At 45.4% G+C, this 15,687-nt stretch overlaps 1 protein-coding gene across 1 annotated transcript; it reads left to right on the top strand.

Moving 5' to 3' along the window:
- Positions 1–3: 3 nt before the first annotated feature.
- On the top strand, positions 4–2,143 carry LOC119283378 (the record flags this gene model as incomplete). Its single annotated transcript, XM_037562949.1, has 5 exons — positions 4–208; positions 493–593; positions 1,328–1,438; positions 1,516–1,617; positions 1,759–2,143. Coding segments are annotated over 5 exons (690 nt in total), but the record flags the coding sequence as incomplete, so codon positions are not given.
- Positions 2,144–15,687: the final 13,544 nt, after the last annotated feature.

The raw sequence follows: 15,687 nt of genomic DNA, 5'->3' as shown, positions 1-15,687 counted from the left end.
GACTCCGCCGCCCTCTCCTCCTCCCTCCCGCGCTCGCTGGCGTCCAGGAGGCCCCTCTCCTCCCCGCTCCGCGGCGGCGGGAGGCCCCGGTCCTCGCGCCGCTGCCGCCCCGGGTCGCGGCTGCGCGCCCGGGCGAGGAAGGGCGAGCCCGAGGACCTCTACGGGCCCTACCCGTGGGAGCAGCCCCTGGATCTCTCCACCGGGTTCGGTAAACTCCCGCCCCCGGATCGCTGCCCTGATGTTGCCCGAGCGCTTTGACCAGCGATGCCTTTTTTATTATTATTAAATGTTGAGAGATGAGTGATATTGATGCCGCGGTTGCTGTTTCGTGCTCCGTGAGATGGTAGTTGGTAATGGGGTAGGCTGCTGTGCTCATCGTTGGGCAGAATGTCGATTTGTTTCGTATGGGGGTTGTCTGTCCCTGTACTGATCTGTGTGTGTACCATGCCGTGCGCGCTGACGGGTTCGATCTGCGTGTGCTTCTCCTGGCAGATATCGAGTGGGTGCAAGAGGATAAAATCACGCTCTTCACTTCCGATGGGCTGGTTCAGATAGGCGGTAACATGGTGCCTCGTCGAGTCACCGCCTCCGAGGTACTGAATCTTGTTGAGCTGGAACTACTAAGCTCCCTCGCGCGTCATACTAAACAGCAACATGTTGGTCCTTGTTAATAAAACTGAAATGGAGCTTCATTTCGGGACTGAGATGTTGTTATGCATATTGTGAACACTGTTATTCAGTGCGCATGAAGATGTTAATGATATATGCCGTCCTTCTAGTTTCCATGGAAATAACTTTGTGCTATTCCTATTTGTTCACTGTACCACAAAGCCAGGTTTTATTTAGTTTGATCAGACATGAATGGGTAGCTGGAATGTGTATAACACCGGGAAATATATGTAACTGGAAATTATATAACACCGAGAAATGTATATTAAACAGTCATGCTTACACTGTTGGTTACTGCATTCGGGGCAATAACAATTTTATTGTGTACGTTAAAAAGATTCAGCTCTTTTCACATTTTACTTACGTTATCATGTAATAATAAAACATATTTAATGGGAATCTAGACTATAAAACCTTGAAAAGCAGCACCGTATAGGAGTATATTTGAGCACCATATTCATTTGTACCACTGTACTCACCAAAAGCTAGTTGCCTGAAAGCTTACAATTATTTTTTGTATCCTGGGAATATCGACCCAACCATTTCTTTTTTGTTTTGTTGCGGATTCAAGTTTATTCATGTATATTTGCTGAAGTTGCTTTATCCTGGCGTCATCAATATTTTGCATGCCATCCTCATGTGTGTTAAATTTGGACAGAAGAGGCAACAAAAGGGAAAAGGCAAACCCCGCCGGTTTCAGGAGAGCTCTTACATGGATCCAAATCAAAGTCTTTGCCTTGGAGCACTGTTTAACATAGCAGCTACAAATGTAAATGTTTCTTATCACTTATGTGTGTTTGATGTTTATGTTTTCATATAGTAATACCATGCGGTATTATCTATCAGGGCCTGGACATGGGTAGAAGATTATGCATCTTTGGCTTTTGTCGGTCTATTGAAATGCTAAGCGATGTGGTGGAAGATACCGTCTTGGAGCATGGTGGCGAGGTACTTATGTTACCCCTGGAACTATATGTGCCGCTATAATCTTAACAAAGTGCAGTCATTGAATTCCTCAAACTGCAAAATCAAAGCTTTATCTCCAATTGAACATCCTTTCAAACTTAAAAGGGTGCCATTTTTGCTCAGATTGTCACTGCAGAGAAGGCGAGCAGTGACGGCCTTCAGGAGAAGCTGACCATGTCGGTGGCTGTTCCGTTGCTGTGGGGTGTCCCTCCGGCATCGGAGACCCTCCATGTGGCCGTGCGGAGCGGCGGAGGCATCGTGGACAAGATCTACTGGCAGTGGGACCTGTTCTAAGAGCCCAGAGCCTGCAGACATTGGTTGACAAATAATCCACCCCACCCACACTGTATATATGATCCTTAACTGGCCTGGCTGCACGCATTGTGTCAGCTTGCAACTGTGTTCGTGTCCTTGTGCGCAACCAGCAACAAACTTGGTGTATACCTGTACAGACCTGATTCCTCTGGTGCATATAAATAAATAAAAAGGGTTCCGGATTCACAGCTCATGTTCAATCTATTCCTGTTTTCGATAGCATTGGCATCTGGAGTTGTGTTGGAGGAAAGCACTTGCACCCAATGGTAGGTGCTTTGAGTTTTATATCTGTTGACCTGGAGATTTGAGGTAACCATGAGCACATAGCTTGTGGAAGTGCTTGGTCAGTTGGTCTTGAAGACTATGGTGACAACTCAGATGCAGTATTATGTCGTGCAGATGGCATCATGTAGAAGTTTTCATGATTGGGAAACTAGGCACTACTCATTCTTATCTTTGTATAAACTGTTCGGCGGTTCTTTTGCCAGCCTGACAAGCAGATGATTAAAATGGGCATTTTTTTAGTGGGCATCTGACCTAGTTCCATTAGAGTCATCAAAATACATGTTTTTACACATATTTGAGATTGCATGAACATTAGCACATTTTCTCACAAACTTGGTCAAATCTCAAATATAAGGAAATTTAACTTCATAGAATAAGAACTGCAAGTAATTTGGAACGGAAGAAGTAGTAACGTTTGATGTGGCGGCTGCGACAATCAAACATAAAGTGGAAGTAAAACTGGCAAGAGGATGGCGTTTTGGCACCCAAACTCATCTACACCTGCCATGAGCAATAAATTTGAAAAAAAAAGGATGCTCGAGTGTGCTAGGAGTGTGTATAATTTGAATGTATGATATTTGAGGAGCTCTAAAAACTAATCGGTTGTCAAAGAAACTTCGAAAGAAGGGACGTGGAGTATCTGCTCCCTCATGAACAGTAAAAAAGTACTGATTTTTTTGTGGTAAAATTTGACAAATGTTTTGTATGCTTACAAACTTTCAGCATGAAATGACATTTGTGGAAGTCATGTAGAAAAACCAAAAAATGCTAGTTTTGAAAACATTTTGGACTGCTGATTTTTTTTTTCGCCATGACTTTCACGAATGTCATTTCGTGCTGAATTTTGGTATGCATGCAAAACATTTGTCAAAGTTCAAAAAAATCAGAATTTTTTCCTACATTTTTTTATTTTACTATTCATAATTAAGATAGCATTTGAGCTCGGGAGTAGAATATGACTTTCGCGGAAGAAGACATTTTAGAGACACGGAATCATTAAAAACAATGCACGTCAAAATCATTTGTTTGACTCGACTCTCTCTCGATCGCTACGACGTGGGCAGCCCTGGGCCAGCCGCAACACGTGAAGGCGTGGAGCAGCGCCCGGCGGCCACGATGCACGTTACTCATGGATAAGCGCGGTGTCATCGTCGGTCAAGGAGAGTTTAATTGAGTTCATCAGCAGTTCACCCTTTCTTTTCTTTTTGCGATGGAACAGTTCACCCCTATCAAGAAAAAAAGTTCATCAACAGTTCAACACCATGACACCCCTCTAAAAAAAATTAACACCATGACAAGTGTGCCAGTAAAACTCAACGTGTAGGAGAAGAACTATATATATGCTCTCGCAAAAAAATCTCTATATATGCAATCTTGTGCCAAAAAATAAATAAATAAGGCATATACGCATATGAAGCAATGGCAAATACTAACAGCGAGATGATAAGTACGTAAAGCGTTGGATGCAGAGCGGGCGGGTTTGCGGGCTAGAGCGTAGAACTAATTCAGTGTTAATTTTTCGGCCAGAAGTGAACTAATTTGATGGTTTTGCGGGGTATACAGGACGCCGCTTGCATCCCTAGACTGCCAAGGGAAGCTTCCTCGTCGTTCATGCTCACGGTGGTGAAGTGGTTCTCAGAGCAATGATCATATCAGTGGTCTGGTCGAAAAAAGTCGGTGTTGAGGTTGTAAACATTTTAAGAGTCGACCAGTGGAGTCATACCTGTTGTAGTTTTTCAACCTACACACTTCCTTTGTTTGGAAATACTTCCTCTGTAAACTAATATAAGAGCGTTTAGATCACTATGTTAGTATTCTAAACGCTCTTATATTAGTTTACAGAGGGAGTAGTATATCTTTTTTTATCCATTTTGATAACAAGTATTTTCGGACGGTGTATCCCTTAGGAATGGACAGTGGTATCCATTTTAATACCACTAGAGATTTCAACAAGCGCCTTAGTAACGGAGGAGTACTTGTTATAATGCGCTTTGAATATTTTAATACAAACCATATATGAACTGTACATACATTCTATTCAGAATAAGTTAGAACAACATCTTATGATTCATAACAGAGTGAGTAGTATTAAACTCTCCATACCAAAAATTTCAGGGACTTGTAGCATTTTGAGGGAAAGACTAGAGCTGACTTAACATCTCTGAGAGAAGATGCCAATCGAGAATTCGGTCGATCCAAGATGGATGAACACGAAGCACGATCTAGGCTGAGCGGGGGGGATTATAGACACAGAAAGTCAGCCAACGTGGGAGGTTGTGAACGGAGCGGAGCGCGGAGGGCGGTGTGTGCGCTCAAAGTCAAAGCGTAGGCGTCTCTGACGTGATCCAGAGTTCCACACGAGGAGAGGATGTGATCGTCGTCCCCGCGTAACCGCCACACGTCTCCGTGGACAGACAGATAGACGATTCGTCTCTCTCGAATATCGGTCATCAGACGACTTCCCCATGCGTTCCTCGCCGTCGGAAAACCAGGACAAAGCGGTTGCATTCAGCTAGGTACGTACACATCCTATTGCCTGTTGCCTTTTGCCCGTCGACGCAGCGACACGCCAGCGATCGACGCGCCCCCAGGCCAGCCACGTGCATCGATCCACATGATCCTACTAAAAAAATCGTACTGATTGAACGCTACATGTTGTTGTTGTCGTTGTTGTTATTGTTGTTGTTGTTGTTGTTGTTGTTGTTGTTGTTGTTGTTATTATTTAGCTACAAACTCTCACATGTTTTTAGCGATAGTGAGTGATAGTGATAGATATAGAGCCCGCATGCTAATATGCAAATACCAAATGGTTCTCGTTCCTAAAATACACATATTTTAGCCTTCAGATTTTTTCCTACAAGTAATTGTCCATCTATGTACCTTTAATTTCGCTAGGTGGTCTACGCACATGGATGTAGTTTTTGTCACTTCTCGTATTCTTTATACCGCTATGATGTTTGATGAATAGATTGAAAGATTTTCCTACATTTTTTTTGTAACTTTAGTCATTTTGAGAAAATCCATCATAGTTAGTTTTATTATAATTTAAAATAGTAGAAGTTACATCATTCCAAAAAATTAGAAGCTTATTTTATTTTCTTCACGAATACGCATGTTGCGTACCGTTTCATTAATAATGGGTTAGAAAGTATAAAGGTGCAATTCTTAAACTGTGTACCCAGGAAGAATGCACGGCTATGATCAGAGAGATGGGTTGCTCAACCCTTAGTTACATACTTACATGAGGTTAGGATGTAGTATAATCATGCCTAGCCCTTTGACGCCCGCCTTGGTCCAGGCACGCGTCTTCCTTGATCTGATCAGAGATGCTAGAGTGAGATGGATGGGTGTTCTCGAAAACACACGCATTGCGGTGCTTTTCAGATTGTCCATGCCGAAAGGGCAATGAAGGAAGCTGCGCTGTTCCCTAGGCATACCGACAATGCAAGGGTGGCTATGCTGATCTCACTCGCGTCCCCCGCGTCGCCCCCTGCTAGGGCGGCTCCGGAAGGAGATCCTCAACCGCGCTCTTGGGTCATCTCCACCGTGTCCTCCCCTCCGTCAATGCTGGAGGAAGCTACCGAGCGAAGCCCCGGCCGGCCGACAGGGGCGGCGAACGACCCACCAACCCCCTCTTCCCCGCGCGCGTCTAGATCGGGTGAGGCAGGTCACCCATCGGCGTTGAGGCGCCTCTCCCTGATCCGGGTCGCGGCGGCTCGCCTCCGGTGACAGCGTGGTGGTGGGCGGAGGCGGCGGGTCGACATGAAAGTTCGGGTGGTGCGGGTCGTTGGGTGCATCTGCATGGTCACGACGGCCATGGTTGTGGTGGCCAATGGCTCGGCGATTCGGTGCCGATGGAACATGGCCGGTGGCGGCGGCGGCGGTCGGCCTGGATCCCGGGGCGGCGGTCCTGGAAGGAGGCGACAGGTGAAGCTCGGCCGCCCGCGACAACATGGCATGGTGTTGTCCCTGTCCAAGGCGGATCTGCACAGGCGATCTGGTGGCTGTGGCTCCGGATTAGTTCGGATCAGAGACGGTGACAAGCGCGCGGGATCCCTCTCGGCGGCTCTCACGGTTTGGCGAGGTGGGGCAGCGGCCCTCCTCTCAGGTTCCAGTGGTGGCTCTCACAAAACAATGGCCGGTGTGCTAGGGCTTCCACGATGGCAATGCTATTGTGGGTGGTCGCTGGATCTAGGCAACTAGATCCGGGGCTTTGAAGGCGGTCGGGATGGTGCACGGGTTGTCGGCTGGATTTCTTGAGACAGATCCGGGTGAAAACCTGGTCTTAGGCCGGTGGCCGGAGCCGGTGATGGCGACGTCCTTGCGTTGTTTGCTTCTTGAAGGCATCATAGAGGTGAAGCTCCCAACTCATCTCACTACCTCCGGGGGAAACCCTTAATCAGTTGATCGTATGATGGCGGCGCTCTTGTGCCGTATCCTCCTTGGGGCGTCATTTTTGGAGGTGTGCATTGGATTGAGGGACCAGCGGACGGTTTTAGCGGTGGAGTGGCGTTTCATGTCATGCATCGACGACATGGAGTCTCCGCGGCGTGGTGCAGCAAGGTCTCGGGGGCGGATGTGTGATGATGGGCGCGCGTAGGGTGATGGCGTTGTCTAGCTCCGTGGTGGCGTCGACCGCAGGGCTGGCAATTGATGCGTCAGTATCTGCTCTGAATATGGATCGATAGAAGGCGGCGGCGGCCTCTGAAAGGGCACCAAACTGGTGTGCGCCCCACACTCGGCAGTGTGGCTTGGTTGGGGCAATCAGGTTTTAGATGTTAGGCTTTGATGTGAGGTTTATTTGGTATTCGACTCGGACTATCGGCACCCCTTCATCAGTTAGATAGGAGTAGCGACAGATGTTGTGGAGATGATAACTTCAGACGTACTAATGTATTTTTTTATAAGATTTTTATGAATAATTAATAAAAATGATTACATGCATCGTTCAGATGCAGAGGTTGACGGTCATCCCCTTTTCTAAATAAAAGGGTGGTTGTGCTACATAAATCAAAGAAGCTGGTGGTGTCATCACATGCCTTGCTGATAAGAAAAAAGGATTTAACATAGAAAAGAATTGCAAGTCAACATCAAGAGGTTACTCATGCTCCTTTCATTTATTTATTAATATTTTTTTGTGAGAGAACCTTTCAATCTATTTATCAATCATGGTAGTACAGAGAACACTAGAAGTATTAAAATTACAATCAAGTCCATGAATCATCTAGCGATGACTATAAACACTGAAGCAAGTTGAAGGCGCGCCCTCGTCATCGCCCCTCCCTCACCGGAGCTACGCAAACCTTGCTGTAGTAGACAGTCGGGAAGTCGTCGTGCTAAGGCCCCAAAGGACCAGCACACCAAAGCAGCAACCATCGCCGATGAAGAGAGTTGTAGATCGGAAAGATTAAACCTGTAACCACACGAACGAAGACGAACAAAAACTGGATCCAAATAGATCCACTGAAGACCAGCACCGATCGAATCCCGCGAGTTCCGATGGAGATACACCTCCACACATCCCTTGACGACACTATTCGCACCATTGGGACGGGGATATGATGCGGAAGACATCATTCTTACTGAGGGACATCGCCACGGATACACATCCCTAACCAAGACGTTGAACCTAACAAAAATAAGAACGGGGTCCCTCCCGCCAGCGGGGGGCTGAGATCCTCCACACCTCCATGGGCCAAAGGCCATTGGAGATGGGGCGGACCGGCGGCGGTGCTGGTGGCCGAGGAAGGAAGGACACAAGACTGCTGCTAGTAGAACTAACCCGGATCTTTTTATTTATTTATATTCAACTCTGTTTTTCAGAGTATATTTATGCTCAACTGTAAAACATAGTACTCCTTCCGATCTGTATGAAGTTGTACTAAAGCTGCGACAGTTAATATAAAATAGAGGGAGTGATATTTTTTCTCTCTTTAGCATTATGTTCAAGCGACAAGTGTCGGGCAATAGTTCATATGCCCCGTGAAGACGAAGATGTATACCACATCTTGTTCCACCTTGCGTCAATTTATCTTTTTTGTGGCAGGATCAATTTTATCTAAATATGTGTGCGAGATTTTTTGGTCTGCGACTCCTTTTACATCAGGAATTACAAAAAAGGACAACCTGAGTCTCTTATTTTTTGCTCGACCTTAAAACATCAATGATTTTTCTGAAAACTTGTTAAAGGTTGACCAACATTTGTATGCCCTACGCGGTCATTCGGAGTACGTGGACCACATTTTCTTCTCATGCACCTTTGCTTACAGAAGCACAATTTTTATTATTTTTTGAGGAAATTACCGAAGCACAACTGTTGCCCCCATTGAGTCATGCATGATGCATATCTGTCGTTAAACCAATGTGTGGCAAGACTCCGCAATTTCAACTCGTTTGCATCAAGAATAACATAAGAAAAGGTTACGATCAGGGACCTTTATTTTGTATGCTCAACCTTAAACACCAAGGTTTTTGTTTGGCAACTTATTAGAGGCTGGCTCCCCTCCAGCGACCGTATTCTCAAGTGCTGACAGGGGTCGAGCGACACCTCCTATGCCATATGTGATCATTCCGAGCATCCAGACTACACACTGTCTCCCTCTCTCATGCACCTTTGGCTCAATTTACGTAGAGCTGTGTCTGGTAGCTTTTGGGCTGTGACTACTTCCTCAACCAGAAGGTTAAAAAAAATGTACAACTCGTTAACATCAAAGATCAAAAAGACGAAAGGAAATCACTGTCAGGTCGGTAAGAGACGTGGAGAGTGAAACCAACATATGGAACCGAACTATGATTTTCCTTTCAACACGACAACAACGATTATTGTTATTGGGACATCTGCAAGGAGCATTTGCCACCCCGAGAAAGGGATAGTTGGCGACGCTTCAGGAGTTCAAAATAAGTATAGCAGTGAAGATACCCAAATGGGTTAATTATCCTTTTGCCCTCAGTGGTGTCCATGTGCTCAGTTTTGCCCTCAGATGCGAATTATCCTCAGTTTTGCCCCTAGTCCGAGCACAACAACTATGACGAGGCCAAACAGCCATATTTGAGTCCATTCCGTCCGCCGACGTTAGTGGTTGTGGGTCCGGAGCTTACACGTGGGACCGCGTGGACGTGGGTCCGGAGCTGACATGTAGGCCCGTGCAACTAAATCCCCAAATCATTGGCAACCCATCCGCCCGGTCGGCTGTCCTGCGCCGCCGCCGCCGCCACCTGCGCCGCGACCAGCACCTGCCCCGCCACCAGTTGCATGGCCTGCTCCGCCGCTACCTCCCCGCGCCTATGCTCCACGGCTACCTGTGACGCCCACCACCTTCCTGCGATGCCACGGGTGAGGCGCCCGCCACCTGCTCGATCCGCGGCGCGACCTCCTTCCGTGCGCCCGGCCGGAGCGCTCAAAGGTGGGGGGCTGCTGGAGCTATTTAAACTAGGAGGAAGAACCCTAGGGTGAAATGGTGAGTAGCGGCGACCCCGGAGTATTTGGCGAGGCAGGCATCGGGACGGAGATCCGCCGCATCCACGACTGGGTTCCCGAGGGGTAAGTCTCGCCTCTTGTTTAGATTGAGCTTAGTTGTGCACTTGAACACTCGATTCGAGTAGGTTTGCCCAATTAGTGTGCTGATTGCGTCTCTGTTTTTCGTCGGTTAGGATGGAGTTGCGGTTTTCTTTCATGGTGCACATTAGAAGGGACCGGTACATGTTTGATGCAAAGGATAAGAAGAAATACCAAGGAGGTTTTGATTATCGGTTGCCAATGGCTAGTAATTGGAGTTTCAGACAATTTGGGGAGGTAATTTGTAGCCAATATCCTTGGGGTTTGCTTGATGAAGTGGTATACAAATACTATGATGGGGAAAAGAATTGGGTGACAGTTAGTAATGATGAAGAGCTAGCTACCATGTTTGTTAGGCATAAAGAGAAAGATAATTTTCATGTGAGGCTGCAAGTTGATGTGCTTGAGCAGGCATTTGGACCTAGGATGGCGGGTGCAACATCTCGGGGAGAACCAAGTCATCGTAATGGCATCTCTAGCCAGAACAGTTCAGTTGGTGCACGGCGACGTGGTGGCTCGACAAGTGTGGGCAACAGCAGTAGGGTCCCCCTTGAAGTGGAGCCTGATGGCTACAATTCTGGGGTTGATGAAGAGAAGCTATATTCTGATGTTATTCGGAATTTACGACGGGCACCTCGGACCGAAAATCAAGATGAGGCTCACAATGCAGTCCGTGTGGATGATGACGCGATGGGTGAGGACGAAGACCTTGCAGCTGTTGAATGGGACCCTTTGAACCCTCATATGGAAGAAGGTACAGTTTTTGCATCCATGAATGAGTGTAGAAATGCACTTGTGACATACTGCATCAAGGTAGAACGTACTTTCAAAGTTGACAAGAGTGATCAAGTACGTTACAGAGTGCACTGTCCGAGTGAAGGTTGTCCATGGAGGCTGCTTGCATCTAAAATGCGGAATAGCACTAATGTTCAGGTCAAAGTGAACCCTTTTAAGCACACATGCCAGGAATCAACCCTTAGGAAGGATACAATCAGTAGAGCCAAGTCAAGATGGGTGGCAGAAGAAGTAAAGAAATGGGTGAAAGAAAACCAGCAAGTGGGTCCAAAGGAATTGCAGAAGAACATCAAAGATAAGTTCAAGATAGATTTACCATACATGAGGTTGTTCAATGATAAACAACATGCTATGGATTCTATTTATGGTAACTGGCAGGAAAGTTTTCAATTGTTGTATTCATTCAAAGGTGAAGTGGAGAGGACAAGCCCATGTAGTATTGTAGATATTGATCACCACACCGTGGAGTACACATTCAGGGGAGTGACAAAGACCAAGGAATGCTTTAGGAGGGTTTTTGTCTGCTTTGAGGCTTGTCACCGGGGTTTTTTGGCAGGCTGCAGGCCTTATTTGGCTATTGATGCCACTTTTCTCACAGGGAGGTTTAAAGGACAGTTAGTAGCAGCTTGTGCAGTTGATGCACATAGTTTTGTATTTTCAGTTGCCTATGATGTGCTGGAGACAGAGTCTGAGGAGAGCTGGACTTGGTTTTTGCATAATCTCCGCCGGGCTATTGCACATCCCAATGGGTTGGTCATTCATACAGATGCCTGCAAAGGTTTAGAAGTGGCCATGGATAATGTGTTCCCTGGAGTAGAGCATAGGGAATGCATGCGTCACCTTGCTGTAAATTTCATGAAGAAATTTAAAGGAAAGGTGTATACCGACAATTTATGGCCAGCATCTTTGACATGCAGCGTGAAGAAGCACAACTACCACTTGAGGTAGTTATACATGAATACCAAAGTGAAAGAATACTTGGAAACACACCACTTCAAGTTATGGGCCAGAAGCCAATTCAGTGAAGTGAGTAAAGTTGACTATGTGCACAATAATCCAGCAGAGTCTTTCAACTCAACGATCCGGAAACTAAAGGGTCATTATGTGGTGGATTTGCTTGACAGGATAAGGATAGAATACATGCAGAAATTTCATTATCGTGCAGGAATAGCCGAGGCAAAATTCATGGGCCACATTATCATCCCTGCCGTGATGAATGAACTGAAGCAGAAGACAACAGGCTTGGAAATGAACATGACGCTTTGCTCGGGTACCATAGCAGAGATATCATATTTGGATAAAGAGAAGAGGGAATGGAGATATCCAGTGGATTTAGAAGCTAGAACTTGCAGTTGTAGGTGTTGGGTTTCGTAGTAATTTCAAAAAATTTCCTACGCACACGCAAGATCATGGTGATGCATAGCAACGAGAGGGGGAGTATGATCTACATACCTAGTAGATCGACAACGGAAGCGTTTGGTTGATGTAGTCGTACGTCTTCACGATCCGACCGATCAAGCACCGAAACTACGACACCTCCGAGTTCTAGCACACGCTCAGCTCGATGACGATCCCTGGACTCCGATCCAGCAAAGTGTCGCGGAAGAGTTCCGTCAGCACGACAGCGTGGTGACGATCTTGACGTACTACTACTGCAAGGCTTTGCCTAAGCACCGCTACAATATTATCGAGGACTATGGTGGCTGGGGCGCCGCACACGGCTAAGGAATAGATCACGTGGATCAACTTGTGTGTCTCTGGGGTGTCCCTGCCTCCGTATATAAAGGACTAAAGGAGGAGGAGGCCGGCCAAGGCTTGGTGCGGCCAGGATGTAGAGTCCTACTAGGACTCCAAGTCCTAGTAGGAGTCCACCAAGAGGGGAGGAAGGAAGAAGGAAGTGGAGGAGAAGGAAAGGTGGCCGGCCCCCCTTTCCCTAGTCAAATTCGGACCAGAGGGGAGGGGGGGCGCAGCAGCCCCTTGGCCCTTTCTCCTCTTCCCACTAAAGCCCATCAAGGCCCATTGCTTCTCCCGTAACTACCCGGTACTCCGAAAAATACCCGAATCACTCGGAACCTTTCCGATGTCCGAATATAGTCGTCCAATATATCGATCTTTACGTCTCGACCATTTCGAGACTCCTCATCATGTCCCCGATCTCATCCGGGACTCCGAACTCCTTCGGTACATCAAAACTCATAAACTCATAATATAACTGTCATCGAAACCTTAAGCGTGTGGACCCTACGGGTTCGAGAACAATGTAGACATGACCGAGACACGTCTTCGGTCAATAACCAATAGCGGGACCTGGATGCCCATATTGGCTCCTACATATTCTACGAAGATCTTTATCGGTCAGACCGCATAATAACATACGTTGTTCCCTTTGTCATCGGAATGTTACTTGCCCGAGATTCGATCGTCGGTATCCAATACCTAGTTCAATCTCGTTACCGGCAAGTCTCTTTACTCGTTCTGTAATACATCATCCCGCAACTAACTCATTAGCTGCAATGCTTGCAAGGCTTAAGTGATGTGCATTACCGAGAGGGCCCAGAGATACCTCTCCGACAATCGGAGTGACAAATCCTAATCTCGAAATACGCCAACCCAACATGTACCTTTGGAGACACCTGTAGAGCTCCTTTATAATCACCCAGTTACGTTGTGACGTTTGGTAGCACACAAAGTGTTCCTCCGGCAAACGGGAGTTGCATAATCTCATAGTCATAGGAACATGTATAAGTCATGAAGAAAGCAATAGCAACATACTAAACGATCAGGTGCTAAGCTAATGGAATGGGTCATGTCAATCAGATCATTCAACTAATGATGTGATCCCGTTAATCAAATAACAACTCTTTGTCCATGGTTAGGAAACATAACCATCTTTGATTAACGAGCTAGTCAAGTAGAGGCATACTAGTGACACTTTGTTTGTCTATGTATTCACACATGTATTATGTTTCCGGTTAATACAATTCTAACATGAATAATAAACATTTATCATGATATAAGGAAATAAATAATAACTTTATTATTGCCTCTAGGGCATATTTCCTTCAGTCTCCCACTTGCACTAGAGTCAATAATCTAGATCACATCCCCATGTGATTTCACATCTTTATGTGATTGGTTCACATCTCCATGTAACTAACACCCAAAGGGTTTACTAGATTCAATAATCTAGTTCACATCGCTATGTGATTAAGACTCAAAAAGTGATCATGTTTTGCTTGTGAGAGAAGTTTAGTCAACGGGTCTGCCACATTCAGATCCGCATGTATTTTGCAAAATTCTATGTCTACAATGCTCTGCACGGAGCTACTCTAGCTAATTGCTCCCACTTTCAATATGTATCTAGACCGAGACTTAGAGTCTTCTAGATCAGTGTCAAAAACTTGCATCGACGTAACCCTTTACGACGAACCTTTTTGTCACGTCCATAATCGAGAAACATATCCTTATTTCACTAAGGATAATTCTGACCGCTGTCAAGTGATCTACTCCTAGATCACTATTGTACTCCCTTGCCAAATCAGTGCAGGGTATACAATAGATCTGGTACACAGCATGACATACTTTATAGAACCTATGGCCAAGGCATAGGGAATGACTTTCATTCTCTTTCTATCTTCTGCCGTGGTCGGGCTTTGAGTCTTACTCAACTTCACACCTTGCAATACAGGCAAGAACTCTTTCTTTGACTGCTCCATTTTGAATTACTTCAAAATCTTGTCAAGGTATGTACTCATTGGAAAAACTTATCAAGCGTCTTGATCTATCTCTATAGATCTTGAAGCTCAATATGTAAGCAGCTTCACCGAAGTCTTTCTTTGAAAAACTCCTTTTAAACACTCCTTTATGCTTTACAGAATAATTCTACATTATTTCCGATCAACAATATGTCATTCACATATACTTATCAGAAATGCCGTAGTGCTCCCACTCACTTTTTTGCAAATACAGGCTTCACCGCAAGTCTGTATAAAACTATATGCTTTGATCAACTCATCAAAGCGTATATTCCAACTCCGAGATGCTTGCACCAGTTCATAGATGGATCGCTGGAGCTTGCACATTTTGTTAGTACCTTTCGGATTGACAAAACCTTCTAGTTGCATCGTATACAACTCTTCTTCAATAAATCCATAAAGGAATTCAGTTTTGTTTATCCATTTGCCAGATTTCATAAAATGCGGCAATTGCTCACATGATTCGGACAGACTTAAGCATAGATACGAGTGAGAATCTCTCATCGTAGTCAACACCTCGAACTTGTCGAAAAACCTTTTGCGACAATTCTAGCTTTGTAGATAATAACACTACTATCAGCATCCGTCTTCCTCTTGAAGATCCATTTATTTTTATGGCTTGCCGATCATCGGGAAAATCCATCAAAGTCCATACTTTGTTTTCATACATGGATCATATCTCAGATTTCATGGCCTCAAACCATTTCGCGAAATCTGGGCTCATCATCGCTTCCTCATAGTTTGCAAGTTCGTCATGGTCTAGTAACATGACTTCCAGAACAGGATTACCGTACCACTCTCGTGCGGATCTTACTCTGGTTTACCTACGAGATTCGGTAGTAACTTGATCTGAAGTTACATGATCATCATCATTATCTTCCTCACTAATTGGTGTAGTAGCCACAAGAACAGATTTCTGTGATGAACTACTTTCCAATAAGGGAGAAGGTACAATTACCTTATCAAGTTTTCTACTTTCCTCCCACTCACTTCTTTCGAGAGAAACTCCTTCTCTAGAAAGTTTCCGAATTTAGCAACAAAAGTCTTGCCTTTGGATCTGTGATAGAAGGTGTATCCAATAGTTTCCTTTGGATATCCTATGAAGACACATTTCTCCGATTTGGGTTTGAGCTTATCAGGTTGAAACTTTTTCACATAAGCATTGCAACCTCAAACTTTAAGAAACAACAGCTTAGGTTTCTTGCCAAACCATAGTTCATACGGTGTCTTCTCAACGGATTTATATGGTGCCCTATTTAACGTGAATGTAGCTGTCTCTAATGCATAACCCCAAAATGATAGTGGTAGATCGGTAAGAGACATCATAGATCGCACCATATCTAATAA

The sequence above is a fragment of the Triticum dicoccoides genome, chromosome 4A, assembly GCF_002162155.2.
Source record: "Triticum dicoccoides isolate Atlit2015 ecotype Zavitan chromosome 4A, WEW_v2.0, whole genome shotgun sequence".
Lineage (NCBI taxonomy): Eukaryota > Viridiplantae > Streptophyta > Magnoliopsida > Poales > Poaceae > Triticum > Triticum dicoccoides.
This window is presented reverse-complemented; position numbering and strand designations above follow the sequence as displayed.